The sequence below is a fragment of the Panthera leo genome, chromosome D4 (genome assembly GCF_018350215.1).
Source record: "Panthera leo isolate Ple1 chromosome D4, P.leo_Ple1_pat1.1, whole genome shotgun sequence".
NCBI classification, from domain to species: Eukaryota; Metazoa; Chordata; class Mammalia; order Carnivora; family Felidae; genus Panthera; species Panthera leo.
In genome coordinates, this window is record NC_056691.1 from 86,989,636 (window position 1) to 87,009,309 (window position 19,674).

The 19,674-nt window shown below is 50.6% G+C and overlaps 1 protein-coding gene across 6 annotated transcripts in view; it reads right to left on the bottom strand.

The window, feature by feature from the left end:
• Positions 1 to 4,411: 4,411 nt before the first annotated feature.
• KYAT1 (kynurenine aminotransferase 1) overlaps positions 4,412 to 19,674 on the bottom strand; it is a 35,235-nt gene continuing 19,972 nt past the window's right edge. For 4 of the 6 annotated variants that reach the window (XM_042912214.1, XM_042912213.1, XM_042912212.1 and 1 more), the window contains 13 exons: positions 14,852 to 15,064; positions 12,975 to 13,033; positions 10,947 to 11,094; positions 8,624 to 8,773; positions 8,457 to 8,543; positions 8,102 to 8,230; positions 7,056 to 7,176; positions 6,635 to 6,711; positions 6,408 to 6,497; positions 6,112 to 6,298; positions 5,930 to 6,009; positions 5,082 to 5,168; positions 4,412 to 4,980 (listed from right to left, as the gene is read on the bottom strand). In XM_042912214.1, coding sequence (XP_042768148.1) covers positions 4,915 to 4,980; positions 5,082 to 5,168; positions 5,930 to 6,009; positions 6,112 to 6,298; positions 6,408 to 6,497; positions 6,635 to 6,711; positions 7,056 to 7,176; positions 8,102 to 8,230; positions 8,457 to 8,543; positions 8,624 to 8,773; positions 10,947 to 11,094; positions 12,975 to 13,033; positions 14,852 to 14,947 — 1,377 coding nt within the window. In that variant the 5' untranslated portion in view covers positions 14,948 to 15,064 and the 3' untranslated portion in view covers positions 4,412 to 4,914. The remainder of the gene's footprint in view (positions 4,981 to 5,081; positions 5,169 to 5,929; positions 6,010 to 6,111; positions 6,299 to 6,407; positions 6,498 to 6,634; positions 6,712 to 7,055; positions 7,177 to 8,101; positions 8,231 to 8,456; positions 8,544 to 8,623; positions 8,774 to 10,946; positions 11,095 to 12,974; positions 13,034 to 14,851; positions 15,065 to 19,674) is intronic. The other 2 variants (XM_042912217.1, XM_042912215.1) reach the window with 1 other exon arrangement.

Consider the following 19,674-nt stretch of genomic DNA (forward strand, 5'->3'; position numbering starts at 1 on the left):
CTATGCCCAGTGTGGGGCCTGTACTCCCCACCTGAGGTCTAATGCTCTACCGAATGAGCCAGCTGGGCACCCATAAGAGACTCAGTTTTTTAGGGGCTTCTGAGTGGTTCAGTTGGTTAAGTGGCCGACTTCCGCTCAGGTCCTGAGCTCACGGTTCCTCCCTCCTTGGGCTCTGTCCTGACAGCTCAGACCGTGGAGCCTGCTTGGGATTCTGCCTCCTCTCTCTCTGCCCCTCCCACACTTGTGCTCTGTCTCTGTCTCTCAAAAATAAATAAATGAAAAAAAGAGAGAGAGACTTAATTTTTTAGAGCAAATTTAGGTTTACCAAAAATTGAGCACATAGTACAGAGTTCCCATATAACCCTTCTCCACCACTCATTCCCCCCTATTTTAAAACAATTTTTTAAAATATTTGCTTTTGAGAGAGAGAGCGAGCGAGCGAGCGCGTGCGCGTGCGCGTGCACGCGCACGGGGGAGGGGCACAGAGAGAGAGATACAGAATCCAAAGCAAGCTCCCAGCTCTGAGCTATCAACACAGAGCCTGACGCAGAACTCGAACTCACAGAGCACAAGACCATGACCTGAGCCAAAGTCGGATGCTTAACTGACTGAGCCACCCAGGTACCCCTCCCCCTATTTTTAACATCTTGCATTAGTGTGTACCTTTATTACAATTAATCAACCAATACTGATGCAATATTATTAACTGAAGACCATAGTTTAGATTAGGTTTGTGTTGTACATTCTATAGGTTTTGACAAAGGCATAATGTCACATATCTACCATCACAGTATCAAACAAAATGAGTTCACTACCCTAAAAACCCTGTGTTCCACCTACCCTCCTCTAAGCCCCTGGCAACCACTAGTCCTTTTTTTTTTTTTTTTTTTTTTAATGTTTATTTCTTTTGAGAGAGAGGAGAGAGCTGGGGAGGGGCAGAGAGAGAGGGTGAGAGAGAATCTCAAGCAGGCTCCACACTGTCAATGCAGAACCTGACACTGGGCTCGAACCCATGAACCGTGAGATCATGATCTGAGCCCAAATCAAGAGTGGGACCCTTAACTGACTGAGCCACCCAGGTGTCCCAACTGCTAATCTTTTTTACTGTGTCTGTAGTTTTGTCTTTTTTTTTTTTTAATTTTTTTTACACTTGATCTTAGCCAAAAGGCTGAGAAGCGATATTTTTAATTTTTTTTAATGTTTATTTATTTTTGAAAGAGAGACAGAGTGAGAGGCGGAGGGGCAGAGAGAGAAGGAGTCACAGAATCCGAAGCAGGCTCCAGGCTCCGAGCTGTCAGCACAGAGCCCGACGCGGGGCTTGAACTCACGGAGTATAAGATCATAACCTGAGCTGAAGTCGGACACTTAACCGACTGAGCCACCCAGGCGGCCCATGGTTTTGTCTTTTCTAGAATGTCATAATAGTTGGAATCAGAAAGTATGTATCCTTCTCAGACATCCTTACACGAAGCAAAATGCATTTCAGTTTCTGTCATGTTTTCTCGTGGCTTGATAACTCATTTCTTTCCGTTGCTGGAGACCATTTCGTTGCATGGATATGCCACAGTTTGTTTCTCCGTTCCTCTTTTGAAGGACATTTGATTGCTTCCACCGTTTCATTTTTTTTTTTAATGTTTATTTATTTTTGAGACAGAGACAGAGCATGAACGGAGGAGGGTCGGAGAGAGGGAGACACAGAATCTGAAGCAGGCTTCAGGCTCTGAGCTGTCAGAAGGGCTCGAACTCACGGATTGTGAGATCATGACCTGAGCCAAAGTCGGACGCTTAACCAACTGAGCCACCCAGGCGCCCCTCACCGTTTCATTTTTCAAGTCAGCTCTAGGCCCAACATGGGGCTTGAACTCACAACCCCAATGTGGAGAGGCGTATGTTTTGGGGCGCCTAGGTGGCTCAGTCGGTTGAGTGGCCCACTTGAGCTTGGGTCATGATCTCGCGGTTCACGAAGTCGAGCCCTGCGTTGGGCTCTGTGCTGACAGCTCGGAGCCTGGAGCCTGCTTCAGATTCTGTGTCTCCCTCTCTCTCTGCCCCTCCCCTGCTCATGCTCTGTCTCTCTCTCTCTCCCAAAACTAAATAGACCATTAAAAAAAAGAAAAAAAAGTCGTATGTTTTGCCAGGTGCCCCAAGGAGAGACTAATTTCTAATTCAATGTATGTGTTGACATTACAAGGGTTGTGTTTATTGTACCATTTCCTCCCTCCACCGTCTGGTTCTGCATCTAAGTCCGATCTGCCTCCTCAGGCTGGCTGAGGTTACTCAGTCTAAGATCTCAAACTTCTGTAGAATCACACATTTCAGCTTTGGGCAGATTTTGGATTGGCTCGTGAGACATGGAACCTTTGGTTGGGATGGTTCTCCCCGTGAGATCCATGGGTTTGCCCCACTGGGGACTTTCTTACCGTCAGGCTACGTATGTGCAAAGGGGCTCCAAGCCTGAGCCTCTGAGCTGGTATTCTGTGTCACGATCTTGACCTTGGAACTGTGGTAGTACCACGAAGCCACAGCTTGGATGGAGAAGGAGGGAAGTGTTTTATGTCCTACCTCAAAATGTGTTCCAACAGCAATTCTCTGACACCACGTGGGTGTCCTACTCTTCAATTCAATTCTGATAATAGGTACTTAGAGGTGGCGCAGATCCTATAGGTTAAGGGCTCAGTCCCACAAGAATGCCCCCCACTTCAAATGCCATCAGCAAGTGGGGGCTCTAGGCTACTCATACTTCTGCTTGGATGACTACAAATTTGGGCATTTCCACCATTTGCCTGGAGTTCGGTAATTCCCTGAAATGATTCATAGCACCCAGGAAGGTGCTGTACTTAACAGTCATGGTTTCATTATAAAGGATACAATGTTGGGACACCTGGGTGGCTCAGTCCGTTAAGCGCCAGACTTCTGCTCAGGTCATGATCTTGTGGTTTGTGAGTTCGAGCCCCACATCAAGCTGTCTGCTGTCAGCACAGAGCCCACTTCTGATCCTCAGTACCCCTCCTGCTCTCTCTCTGCCCCTTCCCTCTCTCTCTCTCTCTCTCAAAAAAAAAAAAAAAATTAAAAAAGAAATCATCTGACTCTTGATCTCAGCTCAGGTCTTGATCTCAGGGTTGTGAGTTCAAGCCCCGCATTGGGCTCTGCACTGGGCATGAAGCCTGCTTTAAAAAACAAAACAAAACAAAACAACAGATACAACACAGGAACAGCCAAATGGAAGAGGTACACAGAGTAAGGTCTTGGGGGAGGAAGAATTTCCATGCTCTCTCCTGATGTACCACCCTCCCAGCTCATCAGATGTGTTCACCAACCCAGAAGTTCCTTGAGCCTCACTGATTCAGGGTTTTTATGTGGGGTTTCATTCTGTACGCACAATTCATTACATCATTGGCCAAGTGACTGAACCCAATGTTTGGTCCCTTTCTCCTCCCTCAGGAGTTAGTATTGAAAGTTCTGACCCTCTAAAGACATAGTCAAAGGGGCTTCTTATGAATAATAATTACGAACAAAGGACGAGTCCTATCTCTCAGGGAATTCCAAGGGTTTTAGGAGCTCTGTGCCAGGAACCAAGGACAAACACCAAGTACATTTTATTGTATCATATATTCCCATTACGAATACATGTATCACATGAGCAGACACCTGGGCCTGCCGTGTAATGCAGCTTCAAGAGTTCCAAATGAACTCGGGAGCTACCGTGACCGTGACCTCCCAGCGAGAGGCCCACGCCTGGGAGCAAATTCGCTTCTACTTTTGCCAGCTCGATGGCTTTGGGCAACTCACATCACCTCCAACGTGGCTTCCTCATTTGTAAAATACAGAGAGTAACTCCTGTCCTGAAGGATTGTTTGAGGAGATGGTGGGCATCTAGGCTCCTAGCACACAGGAGTACAAACCAAGAAGCTACTTCCTTCCCCTTCTGTCTAAACTCCCTGGCCCTCCTGCCCTGGACTCTGACCCCTGTGGGATAGGACTGTATCTTCCCTGTGAGGCACTCAGCTGGGGCCCCTGTCTCCCATACACATGCACGCATACCCCAGGGACACACAACCATCTGAGCCCTGGGTTCCAGGCCTGGTTTTAACTAGGTTTTGACGAACTGGTTTTGACTAACTAACTTGATGTCAGACAAGTCCCCAGTCTCTGCCCTTCTCTGGGCCTCAGTTTTACTCCACAAAACACATTTGTACAAAGAGGGGCTGGGAGCTAAGGTTCACTGGGGGCCTTCCTATTTTTTTTTAATTTTTAAATAGGCTCCATGCCCAATGTGGGGCTTGAATTCACAACTTGGAGATCAAGAATCACATGCTCTGCTGACTGAGCCAGCCAGGTGCCCAAGGTGCCTTCCGTGCTGACCAAGTCGATCAGCACCAGGGTGTGAAGCAGAGAGAAGCAGGAAATAAGGGTCTAAATAACTTAAAACTTTATTACGGGTGAAAGGTACTGGCTTGAGGACTCAAGCCTAGAGACCGCTTCCCAAAGTGAAGGTTAAATAAGGAAAGGGAGGGATGCTAAAGCCTTGGCTGGGGCCAGTGCAGGGCTGGGGCCAGTGCAGGGCTGGGGTCAGGGCAGGGCTGGGACTCAAGGCCAGTACCCTGTTGGACTCTGTCCACTGAGCCTCAGACAAGACTGGGAAAAATACAGAGGGGGCCCAGGACTGTATCACCCCACCCATGGAGGAGCAGGGAGAGGCCTGGCTCAGGTACACCTCACCACCAGGACAGGAATATAGGCACTGTAGTAAAGTGCTCCCGAATCCACCAAGATCAAGAAAGAGGGCTCTGCCCGGGGGACATCCTGTGTCCCAGAGAAGGCCCCCCCCCACTCCATACGCCCGACCTGGGAATGGCTGAAACCCGGACAAAGGCAGAGCCTGCGGGAACCAGGTGGGGCAGGGCCGAGCAGGCGGTGTCAGGGCCTGAGCTCCTTCTTCCATTTCTGCAGTTTCTCATCCATGGCCTGGAGTGTGGACTCATCCTGCACCAACACAGATCGGTCCAGCCCCTCTCCCCACACCACCAGTGGGCCGCGGGGAGCTTGAGGGGGCCCTCTTTCCCCTCAAAAACCCCGTCCCTTACCTTCACGAAACAGAAGCGGATATAGTGGTCAAAGATCTTCCGATGAGGCACACTGTAGAAGGTGGAGACCGGGATGGCCACCAAGCCCTGGGGAGGAGGAAGCCCACGTCTCAACACAGCCCCATAGCAGGGTAATCCTTGGCTCTGGGGACAGAGAGCTTCTCTCGATGGGGTGGGGGAAAGAAGGAACATTCAGTGGAGCACCTTCCGGTGCTGGGTCAAGGTCAGAGGCAAAGAATCCAAGAGCATGGTTCTCGGTCCCTCCCCGTAGTACACAGGGAGGCGAAATGGAGAGGGGAGCACCACGTGGCAGGTTAGGGCAGAGCAAGAGAGGAAATAAAACTTAGGGTCAGAGCTCGGAGCTGGTTGAGCTCGTAGTTAACGATCCAACTCTGCACCCACTGCACAGATGGGAAGGCTAAGGCTGAGAGAGGGCAGGGATTCCTGCCAGCCGGCACAGTATCTTTTTGCAAATTCCAGACTCCCCATTCCTTGACATAGACACACTCCTGTACCAGGGCTGAGGGCAGAGGCTGGGCTGGATTTGGGCCCAGCCTGTAAAACCACACACAGTTGCCCTGGCAGAGCCTGGCCCACCTTGTTCTTTTTTTCTTTTAAGGTGTTATTTTATTTTATTTATGTTTACTTATTTTTGAGAATGAGAGAGATAGAGCACAAGCAGGGGAGGGGCAGAGAGAGAGGGAGACACAGAATCCGAAGCGGGCTCCAGGCTCCGAGCCATCAGCACAGAGCCCGACGCGGGGATTGAACCCACAGACCGTGAGATCTCGATCTGAGCCGAAGTCAGAAGCTTAACCGACTGAGCCACCCAGGCGTCCCAGACCCACCTTGGTTTTGATCATCCACTTGACGAAGCGTCTGTCGTAGGGCTCATCCACGTCACCAGGCAAGTCGGGCATCTTGCTCTCTGGGGGACAGAAGCCACGCTGAGCCCTGGGCGGCCTCCAGCGCCGCCTCCCCGCCCCCCACCCCTACCCCCGCACCGCCCAGCCTGGCCAGTCCGGCTCACTGAAGTCTGAGATGTCTGCCATGAAGAAGTAGCTGCCCTGGGAGACCACGGGCTTCAAGCCCACAGACTGCAGGCTGCGTATCATGTGGTCACGGGTGCGCTGCATGGCCTGTGGGAACCGCGCAAAGTAGCTGCTGGCTTGGCCAAAGTGAAGCTGCTCGTGCTCGAAGCTCTGGGCCACCGCCGCCTGGGGAGGGTGGACGGACAAACAGGTTGGGGCCGATCCCACCCTGGGGCCGCCTGGGGCCTGTCGTTGCTCCTCCCCCCCGCGGCGGGGGTCCCCTGCCTCTCCTCACCTGACCCTGCGTGGGACAGTGGTAGATAGAGTTCTGGTGCACCGTGCGCAGGTGTTTCATGAGGCTGTCCGGGCCCAGGACCCAGCCCACCTGGCCCAGGAACACGAGGAGGCGGTGAGGCCCTTCGGGGCCTCGCCACACCCCTTCTCGGTCCCCAGGGAGGGCAGCCTCACCCGGCCTCCCAGGATCATGGCGGGGCGGCGGTACCCCTACCCTCGTCGACTCACCTTCCAGCCAGTGGCGCTGAAGGTCTTGCCAGCGCTGCCAATGGTCAGTGTGCGTTCCCACATACCAGGAAGACTGGCTGCTCAAGGTCAAAGAGAGCGGCTGCTGAGCCCGGGGGGAGGGGCAGGGGAGGGGCGGCGGCTGGGCCCCGGTGGGCACGCGGGCTCGCAACACTCTGGACTCCACGTGCTAATAAGCTATTTACCGAACTTAGCGCATGTCTCATGACAGCCCTGGAGGCGGCACCACTGTGCCACCCCGTTTTCAGAGAGGTGAGGCCGCTGCCCCAGATTACCCGACTGGTGTGGCTCCAGACCCACGGGTCCTAACTGGCCGGCCTGGCACTGACTTCCAGGTTGGGCTCCGGGGCCTGGCCACGAAAGTCCAGGGGGAAACGCGGGCACCCAGGTCGGCGTGGCTCACCGATGCTGACATGCTGGTACCCGTCGTAGACCAGCCACTGGTAGACCTCGTCGGCGATGCATATCACGTCATGCTGCTGGCACAGGCTGGCCACTAGCTCCAGTTCCGCCTTGGAGAACACCTGTGGGGACCAACCCCGAACCGAGAGGCCTGCTCAGAGGGATGAGGAGGTACTGCCAACCCACGGCCAAGGGCCCTTCCACCCCATCTCATTGAATCCCGGCACTCTCACCCAGGGAGGTCTGTTGCCAGATGACAGAAAATATACATACTGCTCTCTGCACCGGGTTCCTGGCTCAGCGCTCCTAAAACCCTCGTAAATCTCTCAGTAACAAGAGCGCCAGGAGCCTATCTTGTCCTCATATTTGATCTCGGACCCCCATCCGTCCCCGACACAGGGCTCCTGAAACCCTCCCAAATTCCCAAGTGATAAGAGCACTGGAGGTGTTTTTTGTTCTAACGAGGCGACACCCTGGGTAGGCACCCGGGTGGCTCTGGGATGGGGCCGGTCACCGGAAAGATCCGTGGTTACAAGCTTGGAATTTTCAGCCCCACCCACATCCTGAAGGGTGAGCAGCCTTGTGGGACGGAGCCCTAACCTGCGGGACCTGACCCCTAACCTGCGGGACCTGACGCTACTCCAGCTGGTGTTGCAGAATTGCTGGGTGTGGGACCGCCCTCTCCCCCAGGCCGGGGTCAGAGTGTGGTGAGCACAGTGGTTGTGTGAGAGGAGAGACACCCAGTTGGAAGACTGGATTTTCCTCTACGTCGGTTCTGTCACGTTCCCATTTTACACGTGAGAAGACACTCCGAAAGGCGAGTTCACGGTCCCAGGGTCTCAGGGAGGTCATGGAGACACCCATCCTGCTCCACTGGCCGGTCCTCATACCTTCCTGGGGATTCCTGCCCCTGTCCCTGGGACCTCGGTCCTCAGCTTACATTACAGGTTGACCTCCCATCTCACAGATGAAGAAACTGAGGCGCCCGACACAGCAAAGACGGGAACCCAGTCTGGAGGGGCCCCCGGAAGGAGTTCTCTCAGGTACCTTTCCCACAGGGTTGTTGGGTGTGTTGAGAATTAGGGCTTTGGTATGAGAGGTAAACTTGCTGGCCAGCTCTGTGGGGTCCAGCTGCCAGTTGCTGCTGGAATCCAGTTCCCCATCCCGAGTGAGGCCCTGTAAGAGGAGGTGGGGTGTGGTGGCAATAATTACCAACATGACATTGAGCTCCAGGGATCTGACCCTCCTTCCCACAGCCCTTTTTTCCTCGGGGACTCTGGATACGCCTCCCCCATCCTGGAGAAACTGGCCTCCTTTTCTTCCTTCTCTGCCACCTCCCAGGGGCCAACACAGCACACCCCTGGGGCCCCTCCGCCTACCACACCCCAACCAGCGTCCTCACCGGCTTCAAGGTCACAAACACAGGATGACCCCCCGCCATCAACGTCATGGGTTCATAACAGTCAAAAAAGGGCTCAATGATGATGACCTAGCGAAAGGATCTGATTAGCTGGGGTCAGTACGGCCCCCGACCCTCATCCCCACCGGGCCCGAGCCTCAATCACTCACCTCGTCTCCTTCTTCCACCAGGGCCTGGAAGGCTGTGAACAGGGCCCCATAGGCACCCACGGTCACCAGCACGTTCTTGAACGGGTCTATCTCCTGTCCCAGCAGCTTCCCAAAGAAACTTGCCAGGATCTTTGTCAGGGGTGGGTAACCCTGCCAGGACAGCAGTGGTCAGCCCCCTGGCTCAGCCTGGGCCCACCCTCCCGCTCAGCTGCATCCAGGCGGTTCTAGCACTTTCTAGCAATAGGCCTGAGGCAATGTTGGCTCAAGTTGGGTGAGTTCTTTTATCTCCCCTACCAGTGCTTGTCATCAAGCCTGTTCTGTGCGGTCCCAATGCCCAGGGCTGGCGTTTGGTGGAGACCCAGACAGAGCGCGTGCCTTCGCGGAGCACAGTCCAACAGAGCCCCACAGTAGCGGCAACTCCACAATTTCAGTTTAAGAAGGACATTCGTGCCATCTGTTCATCCCAGCAGCCTTGCAAGACATGTACTACGTGATTCCCACCATTCGATTGGTAGAAAAACAGAGACTCAGAGACAGGAAATGACTTGCTCAAGGTCATGCACAGTTGAGGTGCAGGAATAGGCCTTTGCATCACGGCTTTGGAAGCACCCTGCTTTGAGAGGAAGGTTGGATCCGTACGCTTGTTTGCTGAGGACACTTATAAAACACTCGAGGCTAAGCCAAGTGACTGAAACCCGAGGTCTAGAACTTATCTAAATAATTCACTAAACCAGATTTGACCACAGAAAATTTTCTGTACAGGAAAATATACCATGAGCAAAATTAAAAGACAAACATTGCAAGTTAAGAGAAGGAAGTAAGATGATGGGGCGCCTGGGTGGCGCAGTCGGTTAAGCGTCCGACTTCAGCCAGGTCACGATCTCGCGGTCCGTGAGTTCGAGCCCCGCGTCAGGCTCTGGGCTGATGGCTCGGAGCCTGGAGCCTGTTTCTGATTCTGTGTCTCCCTCTCTCTGCCCCTCCCCTGTTCATGCTCTGTCTCTCTCTGTCCCAAAAATAAAAAACGTTGAAAAAAAAAAAAAAAAAAAAAAAAAAAAAAAAAAAAAAGAAGGAAGTAAGATGTTTAATATATAAAGAGCTCTTACAAAACAACAAGACAAAGATATATACCTAAATGAAAAAAATGAAGTAGGTCACGAAAGAAAAAGTATTGATGCCCAATACACATATAATTGAGGAAAAGCAAACAAAAGCAACATTGAAAGATTGCTCTAATATTATAAGAATATAATATCAATATTAAAAAGATTGGCAAGAGTCTAGGACAAACGGGTGGTCTCTCTACAGAACCAACTGTCCTGCCAGGTCTGCGACCAGTCTGATGGTGGGGCTGTGAGTAAGCCTTTTTGGAAGGCAATTTGATAATGTCTACCACATGTTTACATGCTTACATCCTTTGATTCTCTAGTTTTACTTCCAGGGATCTAAGAGAAACACGCACACAGGTGTACAAAGATATACATGCGGAAATATTCACTGTGCCATTGCTTATAATAGTGAGATATCCAAGCCAGCCCATCAGTGCAGGGCTTGTTAAATAAATTATAGCACAGCTAAGCAATGGAATACCATGTGGCCGTTAAAAAGAATGAGGCTATGCTGGCTATTCTGACGTGGCAAGTTGCCCATGACACGATGTTTAGTGAAATAAACAGGTTACAGAATATTACAGTACATGAGTCCATTTGGATTAAAAAAATGCAAATCTCACATGTTAGGGGTGTGCGTGTGTGTGTGTGTGTGTGTGTTTACATAAGCACTTTAAAAAGTTAAAAAGTTTAAAAGTCTAAACACTCTTCAGCAAAGTGGCAACCTGTTGGCCGTGGTTATCTCTGAATGGTGGAGCCAGAGGGACCTTTACTCCAAGAACTGGTGGATATTTTACTCTGTGACCTTGACCAGAAGAGTTTGGATTTAGAGTCAAATCAACCAGCTGCTTGCCTTTCAGGATTCAGCTTAGGTGTTACCTCCTCCAGGAAGGCTTCCCTGATCTCCCCAGATTTCCTTGCCTTCTTTCTGCTCCCACAGTATCCTATCCTCCTCTATCACAGCGTATCAACTGCCTGTTTTCTGCTTTTGTTTGTTTGTTTTAATCTGCTTTTCCCACTAGGCCATGAGGTCCCGGCTCATAGTTTTTTGTCTGCCTTTCCCCAGATCGTGAGCTGTCCCAGGGCCTGGAACAGAGGAGACACTCCGTGAACACTGAACTGTGGCCACATTCAATTCCCTGGGCTCTGCCCCTTCCTCCCCGGGGGCTTCCTTGAGACCTGTGTCCCGGGGCTCTGGACGGGGCTGGGAGACTCACAAATGCCCTGGTGTACTGGTTCAGCATGAAGTCGCTGCTGAGGGCGTGCTGAAAGGCTTCCACAGCGAAATCTGGGGGTGGGAAGTCGGGGAAGCCTTGGCCCAAGTTCACAGCATCGCATTCACTGGCCATTTTCACAAACTCCACCCTGAGCAACAAATGGAGAGTCAGCACCTGCCCGCCTGGACCTGCTTCCAGGACAGGATGATGCACTGGGCTCATTCCAGAACAACCGGAGAGCCGGCACGTGCCCCAGCCCGAGACCTGCGTGAGGGTCCAAACCCACAGGTCCCTGATCTGAGGTCGGGTGGGCCAAGCACTGTACCAATCCCACATCTTAGCCCCCCGGGATTTCCAACTTTCCGACCAGGATCCATGGTAAGAAATGCTCACGTCACAAACCCCATGGAGCACAAACATGGAATCCTTCTGGTGTTCTCCTTCCGGTGTGGTCAATCACAGGGCTTCCCAGCCTATCCTGCCCTGCCTCATCCCACTTTATTCTTTGGAAATATTTGTGGAGTCTCCGCAGGTGGATTTCACACACCATTAGTGCATCTGTCGGCACCACAGCTGGACCACCAGGCCTCCCATCAGCCACTTCTGGCCTCCGACAACCTTTCTTCTGGCCCTACCTGGTGGCCACCTCTTCAGGGAAATGGAGGGAGAGGCTGAGAGGCTGGATGAGGAGGCTGGTGTGTGGTTTGCAGGTTGGTTGGGAGCAGAGGAGTCAGCCTTGGCCGAGTTGAATTTGCATAACAATAAATAACTGTTCCATCGAAAATCTGTCCTTTTCTTCCCAGAGCCCCACAATGCCTCTGAAGATACACAGAGCTGCTGAGGCTCAGAAAGCCTAGTGACCTGCCCAGAGTCACACAGCAGCTAATAGCAGAGCTGAGAGGCAAAATCAGCTGGTGGACATTCCATGGTGATTGGGTGATGGGGACAGGGGACAGCCAGGCTCAAATGCCCTACAGACTCCAGCTGCCCTCTGGGTTGGGTCTTTCAGGTCCTGATCCCCAGGCCACCACCCTCGGGTCAACAGGAACTGGGACCCTTTTTTGTCCTGACTCTCTTGGTCTCATCCTCCTGGCACCCACCCCTCCCCTTCCCCCCCACCCCCCTGCCTGCCCCATACACACCCCCCAGGCCCGCTCCTGCTCTGCCCTGCCTTTGCATGAGACTTGACCTCTCCTGGCCTCAGTGGGGGTGTTGGGTCCAAGAGTCTGCCGGTCTGTGAGCCAGGAAAGAGTACTGCCCCCTTTTCCATCCTGCCTCCTTGTCATTTCCTCCCTCCAAGTTGGACTCTACCCTACCTGCCAAAGCCCGCGAGGCTGCCCAGCCTCCCTCAGACAGAGGACTGAAGGCGGCAGCCTTCACGAGGGGAATTTGAAAGAAAAAACGGTCCCATGCTTTATGAAAACAACTACCAACATTTTTTTTCTTTTCTTTTTTTTTTTAAGTACAGGCCAATGCCGCTGGCCAAAGGCAGGGAGGGATTAAGAAGATTCCCTACATTTTTCTTACACACCTTCCCACTGCAATCCGTTATGTCACTAGTAACAGTGGGCACATGCTCCTTTCATATTTAGAACAAGTCAAGAAAAAAGAAATTAACCTCGGCAAATGCCCAGTAGAGAGCTGCCTGTATCTCACCTTCTCTTACTCCGTACTAAGTGTGAAATAAAATCCGTGGAAAGCCCTGAGCCGGGTGCCTGGGTGATGGCGGTAGCTTTCATAAGGCTACATAAGGCACATGAGTCATAAGGCACATGAGTCACTGCGCCTGCACCCGCACCCCCACCCCCGCCACAGCCAAGTGGGGGTGAAGCTGAGATTCGAACCCAGGTCTGCTGCTTCAAGTCTCACCTTTCACGGGCCGTGGCTGCAAATCTCACAGTCCTGGCAAGGCAGGGGGCCCTCCTGGGTTCCGCTGAGTCCCTGCAAACCCAGGGACGTCCCGCCCCGCCCCCAAGCCCCCACGCCCGACGGGACACCCGCACACCTCCCCAGCCCCGCGGAGCTCACCATGGGTTGTGGTCAATCCCGTCCAGCCTGCGAGCTTGCACCCTCTTGGCCATGGTGAGCTGAAGACAGAGCGAGCAGAAGAAAGTCAGAGTGGTGGACGTGCGGATCTTTTCTGGCCACAGTCCCCGCCCCTCTGGGGGGCAGATGCAGATCCGCACTCCCCAATAGCAGGATGGGCTCCAGCCAACCCTCGCACCTGGCTCCGCCCCATCCCAACAGCCTCACTGGCCCAACCTGCCCGTCTGGACTCCGTGTGTTCTGAAATGGACCAGATTCAGACCAGATTCAGGCCGGCTGAGGAAGAGGGGCAAGAGGAAGGGGGAAGAGGGCAGGAGAAGCACAAAGGTAAAGGTGACAGCAGCAGGTTCCCTTACAGAGGTCTAGCTAAACTCAGAACAATCTTGCTGGGCTCATTGTATAGATGAGAAAATCACATTTAAAAAAAAAAAAAAAAAAATATATATATATATATATATAGGATTCAGCTTAGTGTTACCTCCTCCAGGAAGCCTTCCCTGATTTCCCCCAGATTTCCTTGCCTTCTTTCTGCTCCCACAGTATCCCATCCTCCTCTATCACAGCATATCAACTGCCTGTTTTCTGCTTTTGTTTGTTCGTTTTGGTCTGCTTTTCCCACTAGACCATGAGGTCCCGGCTCATAGTTTTTTGTCTGCCTTTCCCCAGATCGTGAGCTGTCCCAGGGCCTGGAACAGAGGAGACACTCCGTGAACACTGAACTGTGGCTATATATATATATATATATATTTTTTTTTTTTTTTTTTTTTGTAATGTGATTTTCTCATGTATAAAATATACCTAATATATACATATATATTTTTAAAATCTCTACACCCAGTGTGGGGCTCAACCTCACAACCCCGAGATCAAGAGTCACATGCTCTGCTGTCTGAACCAGCCAGGTGCCAGAGAAAATCACTTTTTATAATATTTATTAATGTATTATACTGACATCAATAAAACAGACGACAAAACAGCATGTGCGGTATGTAATTGTGTTTTGTAAAAGATGTCCCCTAATATATATTTGCATATACATACACTTTTCTGTGACCATGTACAAATAGATAAAGAGTTTGGGGGGCGCCTGGATGGCTCCGTCGGTTGAGTGTCCGACTTCGGCTCGGGGCATGATCTCACAGTTCGTGAGTTCGAGCCCCGCGTTGGGCTCTGTGCTGACAGCCTGGAGCCTGCTTCGGATTCTGTGTTTCCCTCTCTCTCTGCCCCTCCCCCACTCGTGTCTGTCTTTCTCTGTCTCTCAAAAATAAATAAACATTAAAAAAATTCTTTTAATTTCTTTAAAAAAAACAGAACAAAGATGAGTTGGGGTGGCGGTGGGGGACAGAAGTGGACTTGAGGGAAGTTTGAGGTGGGGTATGGAGTAGGGGGTGGAGGGGCATAGAGAGAGAGAGAGAGTACAGAAGAGGTGAATGGAGTTGAATGGGTTCAAGGAGATAAAAATAATGGGGGAACTGCAGAAACTTGAGAGGGCAAAGGCATGACCTGCAAGGATGTCACACGGTAACTGCATAAGTGAGGAAACAGTGCCTGTTCTTGCTTGGACTTCTGCATAACGTACTCCTCGGCCAATGTCGATTGAGCACCTACCTCGTCCCGAACCCGAACCCAGGGCTGGGCTCCGGGGATGATGGGGAGGCAGCCGCACAATGCAGACTGTTCAGATGCAAAGCTCTGAGTTCTACATTAGAGGCAAGAGCAAGAGAGGGGTCCCCAGCCAGGCTGCAGTCCAGGAAGGCTTACTGAAAGAGGAAGCTCATGCACAGCTCTGAAGCCAGGACCAGGCCAGATCCCAGGGGCCCCGGGTTAAGTGGCAAATCACATGGGGCTGGAGCACTTACAGTCTGGTGCAAGCACCGAGTGACAGAAGTTCCAGCCTTCTTTCTCTGGAGGGGCCCCATCAGCTGTAAAAAGATGCTTGCCGCATTCCTGAACATGCCTCCCAGAGCCTCGGGACACTGGCAACTTCCCCTCCAGGGGCAGAAGAGAGGGAGGAGAATGCTCTGGCCAGAAAATGGCTCCGAGCCCAGGGCGTGGGTCCCACACACACAGCTCTAACAACAACAACAACAACAACAACAACAACAACAACAACAACAGTAAGGGCAATTTTACTGAGTGGTCACTGTGTGCGAGGTGTGGCAACATGTGCTTTTTTTTTTTAAAGTTTACTTATTTATTTCTTAAAAAAAATTTTTTTTAATGTTTACCTTTATTTTTGAGACAGAGAGAGACAGAGCATGAGCAGGGGAGAGGCAGAGAGAGAGGGAGACACAGAATCGGAAGCAGGCTCCAGGCTCTGAGCTGTCAGCACAGAGCCCGATGCGGGGCTTGAACTCATCAACTGCGAGATCATGACCCAAGCCGAAGTTGGACGCTCAACCGACTGAGCCACCCAAACGCCCCTAAGTTTATTTATTTATTTTGAGAGAGAGACAGCACAAGTGGGGAAGCGACTGAGAGAGAGGAAGAGAGAGAGAATCCCAAGCAGGCTCTGCGCTGTCAGCACAGAGCCTGATGCAGGGCTCAAACTCATAAACCGTGAGATCATGACCTGAGCCAAAGTCGGATGCTTAACCGACTGAGCCACCCAGGAGCCCCACAAGTGCTTTTTTGCATGATTATCTCTCACACCTACAACTCCTCCATCCCCAGCAGTCAGAGTGACTCTTTCAAAATATAAATTACCTCTAATGAAAAAAAAAAGATCCAGGGGAAGATCATGGATGGCCCCTAACATCACAGAGAGAGTCTACCCCACATTTTGTTCTGACTCTGAAAACACACACACCTCCTGCAAATTATTCCTGGGCTAAAACCAAATCTAAATCAGATCATGCCTTTGGATTACTAGAACACAAGGGACAGAAGAACATGTTAAATGACACCATGGAGAGGCGATCCACAAATGACCCTGTTTCTTCAACAAATAAAGTGCAAAGGAAAAACCTATCTCGGGCACGATAGATTAAAGGAGACTTAAAGGTATACATTTAAAAAGTGAATGTCTTGAAAAGCAAGAATAATATTGACAGACTCACTGCACAAGTTCAAAGCTTACTGAAAGGCTACTGGAACCAACAAAGGGTAGTACTAGCATAAGGACAGACATATAAATCAACGGAATCGAATTGAGCATCCAGAAATAAAGCTCACACATTTATGGCCGATTGCCATCTGACAAGAATGGTAAGAAAATTCAGTGAGGCCAGAACAGTCTTTCAACAAATGGTACTGGACAACTGGTTATCCACAGGCAGAAGAATGAATTTGGACCCTTACCTCACACCATACACAAAACTAACTCAAAGTGGATTATAGACCTAAATATAAGAGCCAAAACTATAAAACCCCCAGAAGAAAAGAGGAGTATATCTTTGTGATATTTTTTTTTAAAGGAATTTTTTAAAGTTTACTTTGAGGGAGACAGAGACAGTGCGAGTGGGGGAGGGGAGAGAGAAAGGGAGAGAGAGAATCCCAAGCAGGCTCAGCCCTGTCAGCACAGAGCCTGACTCGGGGCTCAAACCCACGAACCGTGAGATCATGACCCGAGCAGAGACAAAGAGTCAGATGCTTAACCGACTGACTCCACCCTGGTGCCCCATCTTTGTGATCTTCAGTGAGAAGACAATTTCTTAGATATAACACCAAAGACACAGGCAACAAAAGAAAAAACAGAACCAATGGATTTCATCAAAATTAAAACCTTTTGTGCCTCAAAGGATACCATCAAGAAAAGTGAAAAGACAAAAGTATGGGGGGAAAATATCTGCAAATCATAAAACTGAATTTCTCCAAAGAAGATAGATAAACGGCTAACAGGCACATGAAAAGGTGCTCAGCATCCTTAGTCACTGGGCAAAGGCCACTTTCTACTGCTAGAAGGCTGCTACAAATAACAAGGATAATTACAAGTGTTGTAAGGATACAGAAAGTTTATCAACTAGAAACTCAATGGCAAAACAAATGCCCTTTATTTAAAAAAAAAAACAAAACACGTTTTTTAATGTTTATTTTTGAAAGAGAGACAGAGGGCGAGTGGGGGAGGGGCAGAGAGCGAGAGGGAGACACAGAATCCAAAGCAGGCTCCAGGCTCCGAGCTGTCAGCGCAGAGCCCGACGCGGGGCTCGAACTCACGAACTGAATTGCAAGATCGTGACCCGAGCCTCAGGATGCTCAACCGACCAAGCCGTCCAGGCACACCAGCAAAACAAGTTCCCTTTCAAGTAGGAACGAAATTCAAAGAGGTCTCTATCATCACTTCCTTCAACACCATATTGGAAGTCCTAGCTGGTGGGACAAGAAAAGGAAGTTACGTGTATAAGACCCAGAAGAAATAATACCACCACTATCTGCAAGGGCTATGGCTGACTACACACAGTGATTCAAACAAATACACGAAAGCTAAAACTAACCAAAGCTCAGCAAGGTGGCTACAGTTAAGATCAAAATGCAAAAAGAAACTGCACTGCCACCCGTCCCCCAAAACGCCGTCCCCGTCTCTCTTTGGCCCAACTGCCAGAGGGTGCATTAAATAGTCTTGGGCACCAGGAAAAAAACCAACCAACCAGCCAACCAATCAACCACAAGAGTCAGATAATTACAAATTTTTTTTTAACGGCTATTTATTTTTGAGAGAGCGCACGCAGGAGAAGGGCAGAGAGGGGGGACAGAAGATTGGAAGCGGGCTCTGCGCTGACAGGCTGACAGCAGCGAGAGCCCGAGGTGCGCCTTGAACTCACGAACTGTGAGGTCATGACCTGAGCCAAACTCAGTTGCTCAGCTGACTGAGCCACCCAGGTGCCCCAGACAATTACAAATGTTTAAAGATGTTTCAAGAATTGGGGCGCCTGGGTGACCCAGTCGGTTAAGCACCTGACTCTTGATTTCGGTTCAGGTCACGATCTCATAGTTGATGAGTTTGAGCCCCACGTCGGGTTCCGTGCTGGCAGCACGAAGCCTGTTTGGGATTCTTTCTCCGCCTCTCTCTCCCGCTGTCCCGCTCAAGCTCCTGTTCTCTCTCAAAACAAAGAAATACACTTAAAAAAAGAAAGACGCTTCGAGGATGCTGAGAAACTGGAACCCTGGCACATTGCGTCTGGGAGTGTAACGTGGCAGCTGTGTCGTTTTACATTTGGCTGTTTTCCTGTGGAAACAGTTTGGCAGGGTCCTCCAAGTTTACACACAGACTCCCCGCATGACCCAGCAATTCTACTCCTAGGTGTAGACTCCGGAGAAATGAAAACTATGCCCACGCAAAGATTTGTACGTGCATTTTTATAGCAGCATTATTCATAATAGCCTAAAGCGGAAACCATCGGTCAAGCTATAGAGATAGAGTAGATCAGTGATTGCCTTGGACTGGGGGGTGGGAGTCTGAGGGTGGGAATGGGGAATGACCGCTATGGCTACTGGGTATCTCTTTGGTGCGACAGACAAATTCTAAAATTAGACTGTGGTGTGAATATACCATAAACCAGTGAACAGTACACTTTAAACGGTTGAATGATTTGGTATGCGTCTCGTTATATCTCAATAAAACTTTTTTAAAAATCACCAAGGTTTAGGGACACCTGGGTGGCTCAGTTGGTTGAGTGTCCGGCCCTTGGTTTTGGCGCAGGTCATGGTCTCGGGGTTCGTGGGCTCGAGCCCTGCGTCGGGCTCTGCCTTGTCGATACAGAGAAGACTGCTTGGGATTCTCTCTCTCTGCCCCTCCCGTGCTCACTTGAGTGCGTGCTCGTGCTCTCTCTAAATAAATAAACTAATTAATTAATTAACTTTAAAAAAATCACCAAGGTTTAGGGGCATCTGGCTGGCGCTGTGGGCGGAGTGTGTGACTCTTGATCTTGGGGTCGTGAGTTCGAGCCCCATGTTGGGTGTAGAGATTACTTAAAAATAGGGGCGCCTGGGTGGCTCAGTCGGTTAAGCATCAGCTCAGGTCATGATCTCACAGTCTAGTCTGTGAGTTCGAGCTCCGTGTGGGGCTCTGTGCTGACAGCTCAGAGCCTGGAACCTGCTTCAGGTTCTGTGTCTCCCTCCCTCTCTGCCCCTCCCCAACTTGTGCTCTGTCTCTCTCTTCTCAAAAACAAATAAACATTTGGGGCGCCTGGGTGGCTCAGTCGGTTAACTGGCCGACTTCAGCTCAGGTCACGATCTCGCGGTCTGTGGGTTCGAGCCCCACATCGGGCTCTGGGCTGATGGCTCAGAGCCTGGAGCCTGCTTCCGATTCTGTGTCTCCCTCTCTCTCTGCCCCTCCCCCGTTCATGCTCTGCCTCTCTCTGTCTCAAAAATAAATAAGAAACGTTAAAAAAATAAAATAAAATAAAATAAACATTAAAAAAATTTTAAAAAATAGATAAAAATCTTTAAAAAAACAAAATAGGGGCGCCTGGGTGGCTCAGTTGGTTAAGCATCTGACTCTTGGTTTCAGCTCAGGTCATGATCTCATGCTTCGTGAGTTCAAGCTGGCCTTGGGCTCTGAGATGACAGTGCAGAGCCTGCTTGGGATTCTCTCTCCCTCTCTGCCCCTCCCCCTATTTCTCTGTCTCTCTGTCTCTCAAAAATAAATAAACTTAAAAAAAACATTTGCCGTTCATGAGTTTGAGCCCCGCGTTGGGCTCTGTGCTGACAGCTGGGAGCCTAGAGCCTGCTTTGCATTGTGTCT